Here is a 20,130-nt window from a genome sequence, read left to right on the forward strand (position 1 = left end):
TTTTAGCCGCATCGGTTGTTATGTTTAGATAGCCGATCGCCCGCTCTAAACAACGGTACCGGGATGATGCCTGCGGCTGCAGGCATCATCCCGGTATAACCCCCGAACGCCGCCTCGTTAATCGTGCGATAAAAAAATTGACGGCGTTAACATGGGTTTGTGTTAACGCCGTTAATAACGCGTTTAACTGACAGCACATATATATTATATATATATATATATATATATATATATATATATATATAGACAATATGAGGGTTATAACCTTCTCTTGATATATACATATAAATAAAGACAATATGAGGGATATAAACTTCTCCTGATATATATATATATATATATATATATATAGACAATATGAGGGTTATAATCTCCTCCTACATTCAATATAAGGCTCCAGGCTGTATAGAGGAGATGTAAATTCAAGGTCTACTCACCGACACCAACTGGTATCAAGAGATGGGGAATATCTGTCTCTCCTCCCATCTGTTGGCCACATATAAAAATGAGATGAACAGAAAAAGAGAAAGTATGATAGTAAATAATGTCTTACAGAAGATATGGGCCATCTGTCTTCTGCCCTATGAAATGATCTATCTCTCAGATATGTAATACGGGAACAACTCATCCATGTGGGCACAAATAACCACTGATGGACGAGTCCCATATATCATCATATCCACACAAAACTATTCTCTTAATCAAGACTGCATTGACACAAGGCATGGGGTGAGATCTGCCTTGTGTATACACCTCGGGGGGTCTGTGTGATGTTTTGGTAATTATAAGTGTATGAGTATGGTCTCAGGTATTAGTATGAAGACATGTCTGATGAAGGAAACTGAGGGGTCTACTTATAGAAAATGTCAGCAGCGTCAGTTAGAGACGCACATGAGATCAGTTCTTATAATTGCCCCACCGCACTGATCACATGCTCCTGCCCGCCATGATTCCTCCTGCTGTCCTCTCTTATCTGTGGGGACACACGACTCTCCTCTCACATGGAGTGCAGAGCGGTGCTGTCAGTTTTCTTCAGTTTAGGTGCGGAAAACTGCAGACATGCTGCATAACCCCACACAGCTCCGCCCCGCACATCAGACACGGGTTTGGGTGTGAACCAGACATAGAAAACAATTGTTATCTATGTGTCTTGCACAGATGTGCATTTCCCTAGTGCAGAACAAGGCAGATCTCTGCAGATGGTGAGAATAATGACCCCGAACTCTAAACTGATGACCTGTAAAGACTTTTATAGTGTCACCGATGAGAAATGTTTCATATCACAGATTTTCATCATTACACCGACACACACTCTTTATTTCTCTTCATTCAATAAACTTTTTATTATAATGTTACTTATCACAAGATTGCAGTCATAAAATCAGGGAATAGTAAAGGAAGAAATCCGATTGGTCAGGAAAATGACGTGTCTGGAATTTGGAGGCGGAGTCATTATTAATTTGTGTACAATACAATACACAACGTGTTACATTATTATAACAAAGTATTGTAGAAAAGATCACACCATAGAAAATGGGGGAAAGGAGAAAATAAACCCGGATATGAAGGTGACATTTGTGTACGAGGAACACCTTAACAATCACCACCATTTTATTCTCCAGGGCCTCTGCTTTCAGAAAATATATGCTTGGGGGTTTTATCTAATCTTCAGGCCCAAAATCTGCATTTTACCATGTGTGCAAAAAGAATGGAAAACCAGCTCTGGCAGTGAAAGGGTTAATGTGAGCTAGATGGGATCACTCTGCTGTGGTCACACTCTAATCATTAGAGCTCCCCTAGCTGCAGCCTGGTAATAACATTGCTAGGAGGTCTATTCATTTATCTGCTACATACTTCCCATCTTTATATAAACGTCTCCTGACATTTAGGGGTCTAGTCATAAATAATTGTACAGCAATTTTCCAGGTGAAAATACATGTACATTCCTTCTGTGTGAATGAGGGGAAAATGGAGTCTAATTGGCTATTTGCTGGTCGAATAATTTCCATTGATTTAAAATAGAAAATACTACATTTGCCACTAGCTGAAGATAATTGCTATTATACTTAGCGCCATCTAAAGCCCAAACATAGTATTTCATTTTAATTCAATGGTTAGTCTAATAGTGTTGTCTTATTTAATTCTATCCTTCAGTGTGTACTGTACTGATAAGTGTATGAGTATGATCTCAGGTATTCGTATGAAGACATGTCTGATGAAGGGAAATAAGACGTCTGTTTTTCAAAGAATTTATTGGACTAATGTGACAATCATTCATCCAGCTGTTACAATTTCTGGCTGTGATCTCCTATGATCATCAGCTCCATCTAGTGGTCATAATCGGGTTTTTTTTCTGAAATACCTCAATTAGTGCAATACTGCATTATAGTCACTAGATGGAGTCAAGGAAATCAGAGTATGAAATAAAATACGGCCAATATTCATCACAGCTGGGAGAATGCCGGTCATAACCGTTCAACTATTTTTTTTAACAGACCTCTGTTTGTGAAATCTTACACCACAAAATGTTCTCAGCCAATGAGAGGTAATGACTCCATTTTTATTTTTATACTGCTATCAATGGCCAACACGGTACAACACTTCATCCGTGTCTTTGGTGATCTCTGATCTCCTTATGAAGTGTTTCTTACATGATGAAGATCAGCCATGGAGTATATCTGAGGTGTATATCAGGGTGTGCTTCTTCCCCACATGAGACCTGTGATGTCCAGCAACATTCATATACAAGACATTTCCCACACTCAAGGCACTAATACACCTCAAGGGTTGTGTGGGATCCCCCAAAATCATCAGCAAACAGGACCTGCGCTACCACTCCTATGCTGACGACACGCAGCTTTACCTTCGAATCACCAACAAAAAAGAACAATTTCATGAACTTGGAAAATGCCTCACACTGATCGACAATTGGATGACTGAAAGCTCCCTCAAACTCAACGGATCCAAAACAGAACTACTCACCCTTCACGCAAATAGGAAATCCATTTCTAGGACCACATGGACACCACCCACCATCTTCGGACAAACCATCGCGCCAAGCAACAAAGTCAAAAGTCTCAGAGTCATCTTTGACTCAGACATGATGATGGATGCACAAATAGGATCAGTTGTCAGCGGTTCTCATCATCTGCTCCGCATGCTATGTAGACTCATCCCCTTCATCCCGGAAGAGGACAGAGCTGTAGTGGTTGGAACTATCATCAACTCACGACTCGACTACGCAAATTCACTCTATTTAGGACTACCGAAATACCAGATGTCACGTCTACAAGTCGTCCAGAACACGGCAGCCAGACTGGTAACTGGTAAAAAGCGGTGGGAATCAGTCTCCCCGGTCTTGAGGTCCCTCCACTGGCTGCCTGTACAGGACTGGGTGACATTCAAGACGCTCTGCCTCACCCACAAATGTATACAGGGGAACGCTCCCCAATACTTAAGCGAGAAAATAAAACCCTACATCACCAAGCGCATGCTCCGGTCAACCAACCAAAACCTTCTCCAAATTCCTAAATCCCGCTACAAATCGAAGGGAGAACGCAGATTTTCGGTCCAAGGACCTCGGCACTGGAATGCTCTACCCACTACCATCCGCTTGGAGGAAAACCTTCGGGCCTTTAGGAAAAAACTAAAGACCCACCTCTACTGAAGGACCGGTACGACTCTGGATGTCAAGCGCCTTGAGGCGATTAAGTTCGCATTTGTTGCGCTATATAAGTCACTCATTCACTCTGATGTACAGGAAGACAGGACTTTAGTGAGGAACAATTTCCTCACTCAAGACAGGAAAGTGGCTTCTCCCCCGTGTGAGATCTCTGATGTTTGGAAAGATTGGACTTCTGCGAAAAACATTTTCCGCACTCAGGACAGGAATACGGCTTTTCCCCCGTGTGAGATCTCTGATGTGTGTAAAGATTGAACTTCACTGAAAAACATTTCCCGCACTCAGGACAGGAATACGGCTTCTCCCCTGTGTGAGACCTCTGATGTATATAAAGACTGGACTTGTCTAAAAAACATTTACCGCACTCAGGGCAGGAAAACAGCTTCTTTCCTGTGTGAGATCTCTGATGTGTTTTAAGATGGGACTTCACTGAAAAACGATTCCCGCACTCAGGACAGGAATACGGCTTCTCCCCCGTGTGAGACCTCTGATGTGTATAAAGCCTGGACTTGTCTGAAAAACATTTACCACACTCAGGACAGGAATACGGCTTCTCCCACGTGTGAGATCTCTTATGTGTGTCAAGATGGGACTTCCGTGAAAAACATTTCGGGCACTCAGGACAGGAATACGGCTTCTCCCCTGTGTGAGTTCTCTGATGTGTGGAAAGATCGAACTTCTGTGAAAAACATTTCCCGCACTCAGGACAGGAATATGGCTTCTCCCCCGTGTGAGATCTCTGATGGCTGTAAAGATGGGACTTCTGTGAAAAACATTTCCCGCACTCAGGACAGGAATGTGGCTTTTCCCCCGTGTGAGATCTCTGATGTCTGTAAAGATGGGACTTCACTGAAAAACATTTCTCGCACTCAGGACAGGAATACAGCTTCTCCCCCGTGTGAAATTTCTGATGTGTGGAAAGATTGTACTTTGTTGAAAAACATTTCCCGCACTCAGAACAGGAATACGACTTTTCCCCCGTGTGAGATTTCTGATGTTTGACCAAGACTGATTTGTGTATAAAACATTTCCCGCACTCAGGACAGGAATATGGCTTCTCCCCCGTGTGAGATCTCTGATGTTTGACCAAGACTGATTTGTGTATAAAACATTTCCCGCACTCAGGACAGGAATACGGCTTCTCCCCCGTGTGAGATCTCTGATGTGCGTTAAGATCGGACTTCTGTGAAAAACATTTCCCACACTCAGGACAGGAATACGGCTTCTCCCCCGTGTGGGATCTCTGATGTATGGAAAGACTGGACTTATCTGAAAAACATTTCCCACACTCAGGACAGGAATACGGCTTCTCCCCCGTGTGAGATCTCTGATGTGTGTAAAGATTGAACTTCACTGAAAAACATTTCCCGCACTCAGAACAGGAATACGGCTTCTCCCCCGTGTGAGATCTTTTATGCACATTAACTTTGTATTTAGAAGGGAAACACTTTCCGCACTCAGGACAGGAATATGGTTTCTCCCCCGTGTGAGATCTTTTATGCACATTAAGTTTAAATTTAGAAGGGAAACACTTTACGCACTCAGAACAGGAATACGGCTTCTCCCCTGTGTGACATCTCTCATGTGCATGAAGATTGGACTTTACTGAAAAGCATTTCCCACACTCAGGACAGGAATGTGGCTTTTCTCCTGTGTGAGTTCTCAAATGTATTAAAAGATAGGACTTCTTCAAAAAACATTTCCCACACTCAGGACAGGAATACAGCTCCTCTCCCGTGTGAAATCTTTTATGAACATTAAGATGGGATTTATAATGGAAACACTTCCCGCACTCCGTACAGGAAAAGCTCTTATCTGTTGGAAGGACGGCACCATCCCTCACAGTCTGAGGTTTCTCAGGATAAGAGGAATACGATGGTTCGGCACCGTCCCTCACAGTCTGAGGTTCTTCAGGATAAGAAGAATACGATGGTCCATCTACACTGTGTGGTGCCGGATGGACATTTGAGGTAGTCGGGTTTTCTCCTGGACTATACTGTGTGATGTCCTCATCTTCTACTTTACAGTCTGGAGACAAAGTGAGACAATCCTCTGAGGTTTTCCTCATCTCCCGTCCATCTACTAAAATAGAAATACAAAGATTATTACTAGACATGAGCCGATTGGTTCCCCTAAACCAGGACTCCGCCCTCATCAGGCAGCTTTGTCTCTGAGGATCTTACAATTCCCCCCTCAAGGTAACTAGTAAATGGGTCCTCTGATCTCCTACCAGTTAATTTCTTTATTCATGGACCTTAATCAGAGAGTGAGGAAACAACAATAACTGTCTTTTATAGGAGTGACAGTGATGAGGGGATTATAGGACGAGTGTCCCCACCCCCTCCATCACTCATTGCCATCTTCCCAACACAAGAAGTCCTGCACTTCCTTATTTCATCCATGATTTAGACATGAATAACAGCGGGGCTGAGCCCCACCAGAGGTCAGAGAGTGAGGATGGAGGAGAACAACCAAGATGAAGACTGGACTGATCCTGAAGACCTCCATCATTGGGTTATTGACTCCTCCCCCTCATTATCACTTTCTGTTTAAGGTTCTAAAGTTTGAGGATGTTATCACATCATTATCAACATGTAAAAGTCTGTGCTCCAATCAAATCATCAGATATAAAATGTCCAGCTGGTAGAAAATGGGTGTAACAAAAGAGAATACATATTATTAGCCAGATTTAGAGAGAGTTAGGCCGGTGTATCAGTAGATACGCCGACCTAACTCGGAATCTGCTCCGTCCTAAGTTTAAGTGTATGCTCAAACTGAGATACACTTTCACCTAGCTAAGATATGACGGCCTGCGCCGTCGTATCTTAGGGTGCAATTTTTCCTTTGGCCGCTAGGTGGCGCTTCCGTTGAGTTCGGCGTAGAATATGTACGTGCGCCTTTCGCAGTAAAGATATGCCGTTTACGTAAGGCATTTTCCGGCGTAAAGTTATTCCATCAAATAGCTGGCCTAGTCAATGTTAAGTATGGCTGTCGTTCCCGCATCGAAATTTGAAAATTTTACGCCGTTTGCGTAAGTCGTCCGTGAATGGGGCTGGACGTAATTTACGTTCAAGTCGAAACCAATACGTTCTTGCAGCGCACTTTGGAGCATTGCACACTGGGATATGTACACGGACGGCGCATGCACCGTTCCTAAAAAACGTCAATCACGTCGGGTCACCCCCCATTAACATAAAACATGCCCCCTCATCCTCATTTGAATTAGGCGCGCTTACACCGGCCACATTTACACTACGCCGTCGTAAGTTAGGAGGCAAGTACTTTGTGAATACAGTACTTGCCTCTCTGACTTAAGGCGGCGGCGTAGCGTAAATACGATACGCTACGCCGCCTTAAAGATGCGCGCCCCTACCTGAATCTGGCTATATGTGTATATATAGCAGTGGGTAGAGGGGAGAGAGAAGTCAGGACTATGTAATGTACAACATATTGTATAAGATACAACAGATAGGATTATATAGTATCAGAATGATGTAATGTACAACATAGAGAATATAGTGCAGGGGTCAGGAGTATGTAATGTACAATATAAAGTATATAGTGCAGGGGTCAGAAGTATGTAATGTACAACATATTGCATAAGATATAACAGATAGGATTTTATAGTATCAAAACGATGTAATGTACACCATAGATGTAGCGCCCTGCTCCTGATGACCAGGCACTATGTTATACTTAGTGGAGGTCTGAGCTGATAATTGGCTCAAGCCTCGTACACACGGGCCAGAATCTCGTCAGGAAAAAAATGTGTTTTTCCTGACGAGATTTTTGGCTAGAATCTTTTGCCGACCGAGTGTACACACACTCCTTTCAAAAGAACCGCGGTTCTTTTGAAAGGCAAGAACGTGGTGACGTCATCGCGTACAACGAGCATGTGCTTCTCACATTCGATGCCGGCGCCGCCATCTTGCTTCACCCTACCTATGCCGTGGAAGCTACCGCGCATGTGTCAAAGTCATTTCGAGCATGCGCGGGTTTCCATGGCGACAGGTAAGTATACAGTCGCTCAGGTTTCTCGTCAAGAATTTCCAGACGAGAAACCTGAAAGCCTCGTACACACACTCGCTTTGATCGGCAAGAAAGCTCTGCCAGCAGTTTTCTTGTTGAGAAAACCGAGCGTGTGTACAAGGCTTTAGAATGATTTATGCTAAACAGCCTCTGTTCCGGCTGTGGCTGTGCTTGAAGGGATATTCCCACTGTTGCCTGTAGGTGGCGTTACCACCACAGGCCACTGTTGGAATTCGGGCAAGCCATGGTGTATTGGATACCTTTACCCGGGAACCGACCAGTGGGAGTGGTCTCCCCACTGGGCATGCTGGGGAAGGATACTTTTTTTTAAAGATATTTTTATTTCAACAAACTGACAAACAGAAAAAACAATACACACACAAAGAAAAACACAATCACCGTACCAGATGCACTGGTTCGGAAAGGTAGGCAATATGCTTAGACATAGGCAAATAAAGAGATACCAATACAAAGGATATACAGTAGGCACACCGGGAAAAGGTTCATGTAGACCAATACGGGCACAGCAAAGGTGGAAGTCTATACATTAGAGATCCTTAGGGCACAGCCCAACACTGGTCAAACAAGTGTACCTCAGCTAGTGCTGGGAAAGAATAAGTGGGTTAGCCAGCCACGTACCCCAAATTTTATGAAAGGTTTTGGTCTGTTTCCAGATTTCAAAAGTAAGCTTTTATAGCGGGATGGAGTCATTAATACATTTTCAGCCAAAGGGCTTTCAAAGAGGTCTGTGCAACCTTCCAGGACAGTAGAATGGTCTTTTTAGCATAAAAATGAAGTATACGGAGCAGTCTCTTGGCATGCGTGGACAAGTGTAAGGCCCCATACACACGATAGAATCCATCCGCTGAAAAATCCCAGCGAATGGGTTTCAGCGGATAGATCCTATGGTGTGTACACGCCAGCGGATCTGTTTCCGCGGATATTTATCCCCTGGGATGGATTCCAGCAGATCAAATATTCGCTGACATGCTAAACAAATCTATCTGCTGGAATCCATCCCAACGGATGGATCCGCTGGTCTGTATAGACTCACCGGATCCATCCGTCCGAAGGGATCCCCCGCATGCGTCGTAATGATTCGACGAATGCGTGGAATTCCTTATATGACAGCATTGCGCACGTCGCTGCATCATAATCGTGGCGACGGCGCGACACGTCATCGCCAGAGGATTTCGGCGCGGATTTCAATGCGATGGTGAGTACACTCCATCGCAGAGAAATCCGCTGAAATCCTCGAGAGGATTTATCCGCGGAAACGGTCCGCTGGACCGTATTCGCGAATAAATCCTCTCGTGTGTATGGGGCCTAAGTCACCAAAAATGCCTAGTAGGCAGTTCTTGGGGTGAATTATATTTGGGAGCCCCAACGCCGAGCAGACAAGGGCACCCACCTCGCCCCAGAAGTCCCGAATTATTGGGTATGACCAAAAACAGTGTAAGGAATCGGCCTCCTGGTCGCAGCCGCGGAAGCAAGCGGCCGAGGACAGGAGATTCATCCCACGCAACCTCGCCGGAGTAAGGTGGGTCTGGTGGAAAATCTTAACTTGTATGATTCGGTCTCGGGACGCAATGACAGACGTTTTGTAAGTATCACTGAATTCCGACCAGTCCTCGTCCTCTAAAGAGATGTCCATAGAGGTCTATTTGTCCTGAGCTCTATGGAATCTGGGGTTAGAATCGGTCAGCAGGGTTGCGTAATAAGTGGAAATAAGTTTAGTGGGATCCGGTTGTCGGAGTAGTTTTTCCAATGGTGGCAGGTCAGTGGAGTCTTTTCAGGGAACCAAACTGGGCCTGTATAGCATGCCGAAGCTGGTAGTAGTAAAATAAGTATGAGTTTGGTAGGTCAAAGTCTAAGTGTAGTTGAAAGAAAGTTTTAAAGCCCTGAGCGTTATATAAGTGACATAGGTATTTAACCCCCTTAGATTACCAGCGATTGGGATCGGGAAGGGAGTACAGTTCCTGCAGGTTAGGGTTGAACCACAGAGGGTTGTTAGGGGACTGCAACCAGGTATGCGTGGATACCTTCTTGACGATGTAACGGAAAGATGAAGGGGAGGTGGCCAGTAGAGAGGTTCCGGGGCGGTCAGGGACCCGTCCCCTGTAGATGATATTATGCTTCTGTAAGGCCATGAACCTGGATCCAATCGAGGAAGGAGGGAAAGGGTCTGCCCCCACCCCCCAATCGGTCCAGTGTTGGATCTAAAATAGCATTAAAGTCCCCCCACGTAAAGTAGGAGGTCTAGTCAGCAATTAAAGTGACAGTTTAGAGAGTAGCTCTGCCGAAAGGGGGGGGGGATGAATATAAACATTCACCAGGGTAAGTGTCACCTTAGAATTCTGTAGAGTAAGAATAATGATCCCCCCTCAGGGTCAGTTTTAACCTGAAGCGTCTCAGCTGGGAGAGATCTGGCAAGTAGAATAGAAACCCCCCTGGAATAATTAGTATGAGTGGCATGGTAGGAGTTGGCCAACCATGGGCGTTTTAAGGCCCTTGTTTTAGAGCCTGTAAGGCGAGTCTCCTGGAGGCAGATAATATGAGGGTGACATTTTTGTAAAACGGAAAAGACCAGGGATCTCTTCTGGGGTGCATTCAGACCTCTAGTGTTCCATGAGACTATCCTTAGGGGCTTTGCCATTACAAAACATACAGTAATAAGTGCAGTAATAGGTGAGCATAGAATAACATGGAAACATACACATAAATGACCGGATAGGCCACACCTCCTGAAGCACATACAAGCACATAAAGAAAAAAGTGCGTGGATCTGCCGGCAGAAGAGTAGGAGCCCGCATTGGAAGAAATAGAAACATTAACCATCTGTCTGAAGCAGCAACCCGAGAAGACAATTTCACATTGAAAATACAAAACTGAGCTGCAAAAAAAGAAGTAAACAAAAAAAAAAAAGTCCTAAAAAGAAAGAACTCTCCTTGTCCCCACCCACCGCCTACCCCGCTTGGCCATCCCAAACATAGCGAGCCTTGGATCTCAAACCAAAAGATCTTCTTGAAAAAAGGGGCCAGCAAAGGTCACAAAAAAACTTGTTCCGTGGCCTTGCCACAAGCTGGTGTGAGGGTAGTGTCAAGTCAGGTGTGGCTCTCAACCGGTGGCAGAAAAAAGACCGGAGTTAGGCTTACCGGTAACTCTGTTTCTAGTAGTCTTCCAGGACAGCCTCTTGAGACCTTGGGCTCCTCCCTCTGGGCCAGGAAACACACACCCATTTCTTTAAAGCTGGTCCTCCAGGCCTCCTCCTCAGTTTACCTGAGAACTACCAGAAGGACCTGAAAGACATAACTTACGGTTAGATCATCATTAATAGTTCACCTATTGACACCGGGTGGGAAAAAACTCTGGCTGTCCTGGAAGACTCCTAGAAACAGACTTACCGGTAAGCCTAACTCCGGTCTTTCTCTAGTTGTCTTCCAGGACAGCCTCTTGAGATGATAAGCAAGAACTTACTTGCTTAGGGTGGGACTACTGTCTGGAGGACCCTCCGCCCAAAGGCCTGTTCTTTGTCCGACAGTAGATCTAAACGGTAGTGTCTTGCAAACGTAGAAAAGGAAGACCATGGTGCTGCTTTCCTCCGGGGAGGCTCCGGCTCTTTCCGCCCAGCATACCGAGACTGCCCGGGTTGAGTGTGCTTTGACCAAAGGTGGATCCTTACCCCCTGACTGATGAGCTTTAACTATTGCCATTTTAAGCCACCTAGCGATGGATGACTTGGATGCTGCTTGGCCCTTACGGGCAACCGAAAAATTAACAAAAAGAGCGTCTGAACGCCTAAACTCTTTAGTAATTTCTAAATAGAACAAAAGATTTCTTTTGACATCTAATAAAGCAAATGATTCCTCTTCATCAACTTCTGAGGAGGAACGAAAAGTTGGCAGGACAATGTCCTGAGTCCTGTGGAACACAGAGGCCACCTTGGGCAGGAAACTTGGATCCGTTTTAAGGATGATTCTGTCTTCCAGGATCACTAAAAAAGGCTCTCGAACCGATAGTGCCTGTAGATCGCTGACCCTTCTGGCTGAAGTGATTGCTACTAGGAAAGCGTTTTTTAGGACTATGTGTCTCAGAGAAGATTTCTCCAGGGGTTCAAAAGGACTTTTGGTAAGGGCTCTAAGCACCAGAGATAAGTCCTAGGTGGGGCAGGCTCTCATCTTCACAGGCTTGGAACTTGCCAGGGCCTTGAAGAAATTTCTTACAAACCGGTTCTGCTGGAGTGAGGTTTCAAGAAAAATGCTTAGGGCTGCTGTTTGCACCTTAAGGGTACTGATAGACAATCCCAAGTCAACCCCTGCCTGTAGAAATTCCAGCACGACTGGAATGCCCCGACCATCCACCCCTTGTTCTGCTAGCCAGGAAGTGAACCTTTTCCAGACTTTAGTATAGATCGCCCTAGTTACGGGCTTTCGCCATTCTAGAAGAGTTCTGATAACTTTATCTGAGGACCAGTGAGCTTTCAACAATTGTTCCTCAGATACCATGCCGTCAACTTCAGGCTTTCTACCTGTGGGTGGAATATCGGACCTAAGGAGATTAAATCTTCCCTGACTGGAAGTATCCAGGGCGGACAGATGGCCAGCCTCTTCAAACTTGCAAACCACTGCCTTTTGGGCCAGAATTTTTGTAATTATGATCAGGTCCATTGTCTCCCTGAGGAATCTCTGAAGGACCCTGGCGATCAACCTCACTGGAGGAAAGGCATACGCCCGATTGCCATGCCACTGGTTGGCAAAGGCATCTATTCACGTGGCTTGGTCCTGCGGGTGGATAGAAAAGAATCTGGGTGCCTTCTTGTTCCCTTCTGAAGCAAAGAGGTCTATTTCTGTCTGCCCCCAGTGAGACACTATTTCTCTGAACACCTCCTGGTTGAGGGACCATTCGTCTTGGTTTATGGACTGCCGACTGAGAAAGTCGGCTAGGGTATTCAGTGAGCCTTTCAAGTGAACCGCTGATAAAGACGCTAGGTTCGTCTCGGCTAGGGTTGCCACCTCATCCCTTTAAAACAGAACACATATTAATTACACAGGTTCTCTGGCTGATTAAGGTGGTGCTAATTAAACTGACTTGGTGCCTTATCGACATGAAATTAGCCCCAGAACCTGTGTAATTACTATGTGTTCTGTTTTAAAGGGATGAGGTGGCAACCCTAGTCTCGGCCCAACTCAGGATCTAGCCTGCTGTGGTTTGCAGGGCAGGGCTCCTTGTGCCCCCCTGTTTGTTTAAGTACGCGACGGTTGTCGCATTGTCTGTCCTCACCTGAAGGTGTTGTCCCACAATTAGAGACTGGAAGGCTTCTATGGCCCTTAGGACTGCCAAAAGCTCCCTCTGATTCGAGGATCTCTGAGCTTCTACTGGTGACCAAAGCCCTTGGGCCCAATTCCCATCCATGTGGGCTCCCCACCCTAGTGAATGAATGAATGAATGACTTGTATAGCGCTACTCATGCAAACTGAATCGCCTCTGGGCGCTTTTTCCAGCCAGAGTCTGCTTGGCTGGTGTGGTCATTTTACCCCGTAGGATCGTGACACGCTTGGGACACACAGTCATACACACAGATATTCATATATACTGGGCCAATTTTGTCTTTGGAGTGTGGGAGAAAACCGGAGTACCCGGAGGAAACCCACGCAGGCACAGGGAGAACATGCAAACTCCAGGCAGATGGGGTTGTCGTCGGGATGCGAACCAGCAACCCTTTTGCTGCTAGGCGAAAGTGCTACTCACTGCACCACTGTGCTGCCCTAGTATGCTTGCATCGGTGGTTACCACTAGGGCCGAAGGAGAATCCCACGACAGACCCTTTTCCAGGTTTTGGAGGGATCGCCACCACCACAATGTTCTTCTGGTGCTGGCCGGAATCTGCATGGGAAGGTCCAAACTTTCTCTTTGGCCATCCCAATGTCTCAACATCGGTTTTTGCAGAGGGCGTTGATGTAGCCTGGCCCATGGCACTGCCGGAAAACAGGCCGACATCAGCCCTAACACCCTCATCACATTTCTGACCAGAGCAACCTGGTTGGTCTGAAGTTGCGCTACTGCTTGTTCCACTTTCTGACTCTTCTCCCTGGGAAGAAAGACTTTCATCTCCACTGAGGAGATTCTGTAGCCTAGATACAGGACTTCTTGAGATGGAGACAACTGGGACTTGTCCTGGTTGATCAACCATCCTAGAGACCGTAGGAAGCTCAGGGACTCCTGTAGGTCTTTCTCTAGAAGAGGACCGGAGGAGGCGATGAACAGGAGATCGTCCAAGTAGGGCATCACCGTAATGCCATGGACCCTCAAGGGGGCCAGGGCCTCTGCCAGGACCTTGGTAAAGATCCTCGGAGAAGAAGACAGTCCGAAGGGTAGTTTCAAAAATATTCCAAATGCACACCTTCCAGGAAATTAGCCAATGGGTAGAAGGGTGCTGAAGCGATCACCGGCTGGGCACCGGAAAGCAAATCATATACACATATTCGCCAGCACACCAAGGATCATTTAAAAAAACGTCCAAAAATGTATTGCATATTTAGCGATCCAAAAAAGCAACGTTTCGAGGTCGCACAGGACCTCTTCGTCAGGCAAAAGATACAAACAAAATGCAGCACCCAAATATATATAGAAAACTGTCACCAATAAAAACCTGTGAAAAATAAAACCCACCCAACCCAATTACCTCCTCCCCTTACCCTCCAATCAGGAATCTCCATTGATCCTGTTATGCAAGTAGCTACTAGTAACCAGCTGATTGCAAATTAACCAGAGCAAAAGAGTCACATGGGGTCCCTACCCTCCACTGTGCTCGCAATCATAGTGGTGATTGCGCAACTGCTGTGTTGTACATTGTCAGCAAGATCAGTATAAGAGAGTCACCAACCTTTAGATGGAGCCAACAGTGTACCCCCCCGGGCTGTATCAGCGATTGTAGCCACGATCGCACAGCGGATCACCTGCATACCTCAATGGGATTGCCATCAACCAATGAGATCATGCGACTCGTCCCGCGCATGCGCACGGGATACGGGAAGATATCTACATGGTCTGGAGACGCCGTTATGCGGCCGCCGTCGTCATGCAAACAATGACGTCAGGGCGCCGCAAGTCAGCTTCTGCCTACCAATCAAAGCTAATGTGACAGCGAGGCTTGGAAAGCAAGCCGCTGTCACATGCTAACAGGGGCCAAGGAGAGGAAGTATGGTGTGCTCACCCTAGGATACAAAGCGCAGCAAAAACGACATAGCAATAGTGGAAAAAAAGAAAATTAAGAACAGAATAGATAATAGTAAGCACCAACATAGATAAGCAGCCATAAATAAATGGGAAAAAAAACAAAAAATAGAAAATGAAAGAATGGAAAAAATGAAACAATAAAAATGAAAAATGAATGAAAAAACATGGAAAAAAAGAAAATTAAAAAAATGAAAAAAATTAAATATCCGAAGGGTAGGGCTTGAAATTGGTAGTGCATTACTTTCGGACCTCTCCGTACTGCTAGCCTCAGGTATTTTTGACATTCTAACTGTATGGGAACATACAGGTAAGCGTCCTTGAGGTCCACCGTGGCCATAAAACAGCCACGGTGTTTGTCACAGAAAAGATTGACTCCATCCTGAACCTCTTGTATCTTATGTATTTGTTGAGGGCGCGAAGGTTCAGAATCAGCCTAAATTTCCCGGAGGGTTTCTTCACAACAAATACATGAGAATATACCCCCTGACCTTCCTCCTCCTGGGGGACTTGGGCCAGGACTTTTTGGTCTAATAAGTCCCCTAGTAACAGACCCAGGGCTTCCGCCTTTTCCCGGTCTTTTGGTAACTGGGTAACCAGAAACAGGGGAGGCGGAGGGGAAGTGAACTCCAATCTGTGACCGTTCTTTATAATATCCTGAACGAACAGACTTGAAGTTGATCTTTTCCACTGTGGAAGGAATTCCCCCAGCCTTTCTCCCACAGGGACGAGGGCGTCACTGGGGCTTGGGGGTGGTCTGAGGAGGATTGAACAAGATACCTCCTCTACCGTGTCCTTTTTGGCCTGACCAATGTTTTTTGGGACGGGCATCTCTATCATTTTGGCTTTGCTTGAAGCCACGAAAAATATGTTTATTTTGATTTTTCTTTCTCTTTTCTAGGAAGGATTTCTTTTTATCCTGAGTTCTCTCTAACGCCTCCTGGAGGCCAGGCCCGAACAGGTGGTCACCCGAAAAGGGTAGGCCACAGAGTTTCAACTTGGACACTGAATCCCCTGTCCATGTCTTAAGCCAAACAGCCCTTCTGGCTGCATTAACCAATGCAGCCGACCTCGCCGCCAACTTAAAGCGGGAGTTCACCCATTTGTAAAAAAAAAAAAATTCTCCCCTTAGCTTCCTGCTCGTTCGGTCTAGGGGAATCGGCTATTTGTATTAAAATATGAGCAGTACTTACCCGTTTTCGAGCTGCATCTTCTTCCGTCGCTTCCGGGTATGGGTCTTCGGGAGCGGGCGTTCCTTCTTTTTTTTTTTTTTTTTTTAAATCAGAAACAAGTTTATTGTATAAAAATAGAGATACAATCATATAATTGCACACAGACAGATCAGTATCATCTGCAGTATATAGGGGAAAAGTCAGGACACAATCTTAAACCAGCGTACATCAAGTTTCCGTCTAATACCAACACACTCTAGTAGCATGTCTGTCAACATAAACATAAATAGGACAGTTATGAAAGAGTGTTACACTTTATAATACTGCAGGTAATACGTGACATCACCCTGGGAAACGTAGTCTGACTGTGTACAGAAGCGTCCGACTGCAATCTCAGGAGGTAAGAGAAAGTTAAACAAACTAAGGTTGAAAGGAAAGGGAGGAGGGGGGACGGGCAGTAGAAAAGAGTGAAGAAATGAAAAGGGAAGAAAAAGATAAGAAAAAGAAAGAGAAAAAGCTGTGGACCACCATCATATTCTCAGCACCTTTTGGGTTCTTCAATGAGTGATGTAGCATGCCCCACTCTCCCTTCCCACTCACAGCCCAGTCGCATTCCCATTCCCAGGAACCAAGGTATTCTATCCCTGCAACAATCTGTCCCTCACCAGCTGCAAGGGACCTAGTCCCGGTACATCTAGCCATGGCTGCCACATAGAATAAAATTTCTTTAAGGCACCCCGGTGTTGATATGTTAGTTTTTCGCGTATTAAGATACTGTTAACCTGTTTCACCCATTGTGTGCCTGTTGGTACCCTAGGAGTGATCCATAGTTTAGCTATCTCTTTACGGGCGAGATAAAGCAGTCGTAGCACTGCGGTATGACCATTTGGTGAAAAGTCAGGCAGTTCCAGGGCACCAAGGAGGCAAACTACTGGATCAGTAATAACTGGTATTTGAAACACTTGAGCTATGGTATCCAGAACAAATTTCCAATACCGAAACAGCTTGGGGCACTTCCACATCATGTGCAGCAGATCACCAGTTTGTGCGGTGCATTTTGGGCACAAGGGGGTGTCCCTAAAGCCCCATTTGTGTAACCTGGCTGGAGTCCTGTACACCCTGTGTAGTAAATATAAATGGGACAGTCTCTGGGATGCAGAGACTGAGACTAAGGGGGCAGATGTCAGACACAACTCCCAGGTTTCCCCATCTATAGGTCCCAAGTCACGTTCCCACCCACGTCTACAGGGAAGTTTACTGGCATCATGAGTATGTTGGAGTAGCCTTGCATAGACCCGTGAAATCATGCCCGTCCTGTCTTCCGTGGAGAGCACGTCTCTCATCAGAGGGTGCGCTGCCACAACTAGTGGGGAGAGTCTACTCTCACACTGTACTGCGTGTCTCAGCTGTAGGTATTGATAGAATTGGGTGTTATGTAACCCAAAGTCCTCTTTCATGGCCGCAAAGGTTTTAAAGACAGTGCCAGAGAACAACTGGGTGACATAATGTATCCCGAGCCTCTCCCATGAGCCGAAGCCCTTCAGTGTAAAGAGCTCCCCCAGATATCTATTTCTCCAGATTGGAGTGAACTGGCAGATCGCTTTAAGTTTAAAAGTATTTCTCACATATTTCCATAGAGTGTTTAATAGGCCTATTGTGGGAAGAGTATCAGGGAACTGGGTAAGACCAGCCTCCAGATACACCAATGCCGGGAGTGCCGAATCCACTGGGACTATCAATGACCTAATCGGATCAGAGCCATCCACCACTCCCCAATTACCAAGATGCTGGAGCTGCGAGGCTATAAAATAGAACCTAGAGTGTGGGACCGCCAGGCCCCCCTGATCTTTTGTAAGCTGCAGTGAGTGTAGACTAATACGAGCCAATTTTCCCCCCCAGATTAGTTCCCTAAACTGAGAGTCTATCCGAGTAAACCATCTATGGGTGATCCAAATTGGGGAGTTGTGAAAGATGTATAGGAGCTGAGGCGCCCATACCATCTTAATTAGATTGACTCTGCCAGTCACGGACAGTGGCAATTTCCTCCAGGCTGAGCACTTTAGACAAAATTTTTGTAGCAATGGAGATAGATTCCTGTCTAGGTATTGAAGCGGGAGTGGCGTGACCTGAATGCCCAGATAACGAAATTCATCCACCACAGCAATGTCCCTTGCACAATCAGGCAATGGACCCGGCAGGGGGTCTAAGGGCATAAGAACCGATTTGTTCCAGTTGATTGTGAAACCCGAAAGCCGACCGAAGCCAGCAATTAGGCTCATAACATTCTGTAAAGAGCTGTCTGTATCTCCCAAGTATATTAGAGTATCATCCGCGTAAAGGGAAACCACATCTTTCCTAGGCCCTCTCTGAAACCCCACTATCTCCTGCATATGCCTGATATGTATGGCCAATGGTTCAAGAGCCAGGGCAAACAGCAGGGGCGACAAAGGGCACCCCTGCCGTGTACCCCTGGCGAGATGAAAGGGTTCCGATACCTCCCCGTTGACGCGCATTCTCGCCGACGGGGAACTATACAGCAGTTGAACCCACTTCAAAAATGTGGAACCCACCCCAAATCGACCCAGGACTTCCCAAAGATAGGGCCATTCTACGCTGTCGAACGCCTTAGCGGCGTCCAACGATAGAACCGCCCTATTTCCTACATTATCCGGGGGGATTTGCAAGTTTAGGAAGAGTCTGCGCAAATTTTGTGAAGTTGATCTCGTTGGGATAAACCCGGACTGATCTTTGTGAATTACCTTTTGTATGCATTTAGCCAACCTGCTAGCCAGAGCCCTGGCCAACAGCTTGACATCACATGTCAGAAGTGAGATTGGCCTATAGGAGTCCGGTGACAGGGGTTCCTTACCGGGTTTTAATAAGACTACCACAAGGGCTTCATTCATGGATGGGGGGAGGAAACCTGTTTCGAGTGCATGGTTATAAACTTTGAGAAGAGCAGGGAGGAGTTGGGTAGCATATCTTTTGTAAACCTCGGATGGTAACCCGTCGGCCCCCTGGGCTCGACCATTTTTCGAGTGTGCCAGTGCTTCTAGTAATTCCTCCTCAGTCAAAGGGGCATTGAGCAGGGCAACATCCGAAGCAGACAAAGATGGAATGGGGTATCTGTCCAGAAACGAGTGAATCTCGGCCTGGGTGGGGTTAACTTTGGAAGAATAGACGTCTTGAAAAAAAAGTTTGAAGACCTCTATAACTTCATTAGTTGAGTGGCAAGGGATCCCCGCGCGGTTCGTGATCGACGCTATGTGAGAGGATGACTGTTGTGATCTAGCTAGTAGTGCTAACATGTGTCCTGTGTTTTCGCCCTCTTCAAAGTGACTCTGTTGTAGGAAGAAACGTTTATTTTCAGCTAACTGCATGGACAGGTCCTTAAGTAAGGTCTGTGTCGCTAGCCATGATCGTCTATTATCGTCCGTGGGGTTAGCAATATATCTGGCTTCAGAGGATCGTACCTCTTCCAGCACCGATATTTCCCATTTCTTTGTGGACGTTTTAACCTTGGAGATTTCCCTAATAAATTGACCTCTGAGAAAGGCTTTAGTCGTGTCCCATACCACGTCTAATGTTGCTGTATTCAAGTTTCGTTCAAGGAAATTTGTGAGGAGTTCCGGGATAGGGTCTGGATCTGGAATAAGCGATAGCCAAAAGGGGTTGAGCTTCCAAAGGGTATTACCCCTGCGGGCTCCACACCTGATGTCTATTGTCAGTGGGGAGTGGTCCGAGACCTGTCTGGGATGGTACTGGGAAGACTCTAACATTGGTAGGAGTAAATCATTCCCCAGGCCAAGATCAATTCTGGACAGGCACCCAACAGAGGCAGATTGACATGAGTAAACTCTAGCCTCTGGGTTATGAACCCTCCAAACATCTGTGAGGCCCATTTCCGCTAGTAAGCGGGCAAACGAAGTAGGCCCGCTCCCTCCCCGCACTCCCACCCCTCCCTGTGCAGACAGTCTATCCCTAGTAACATCCAGACAGTTATTGAAATCACCT

The 20,130-nt window shown here is 46.0% G+C and overlaps 1 protein-coding gene across 1 annotated transcript in view; it reads right to left on the reverse strand.

Moving 5' to 3' along the window:
* LOC120935239 (zinc finger protein 850-like) overlaps positions 1-12,378 on the reverse strand; it is a gene marked incomplete at its 3' end in the record, with an annotated part of 34,457 nt that extends 22,079 nt beyond the window's left edge. Inside the window, exons 1-3 of the mRNA XM_040347405.1 lie at positions 11,939-12,378; positions 11,189-11,848; positions 3,796-5,529 (exon numbers count right to left, since the gene is read on the reverse strand). Coding sequence (XP_040203339.1) covers positions 3,796-5,529; positions 11,189-11,848; positions 11,939-12,378 — 2,834 coding nt within the window. The remainder of the gene's footprint in view (positions 1-3,795; positions 5,530-11,188; positions 11,849-11,938) is intronic.
* Positions 12,379-20,130: the final 7,752 nt, after the last annotated feature.

Source organism: Rana temporaria, chromosome 4 (genome assembly GCF_905171775.1).
Source record: "Rana temporaria chromosome 4, aRanTem1.1, whole genome shotgun sequence".
Classification (NCBI taxonomy): domain Eukaryota; kingdom Metazoa; phylum Chordata; class Amphibia; order Anura; family Ranidae; genus Rana; species Rana temporaria.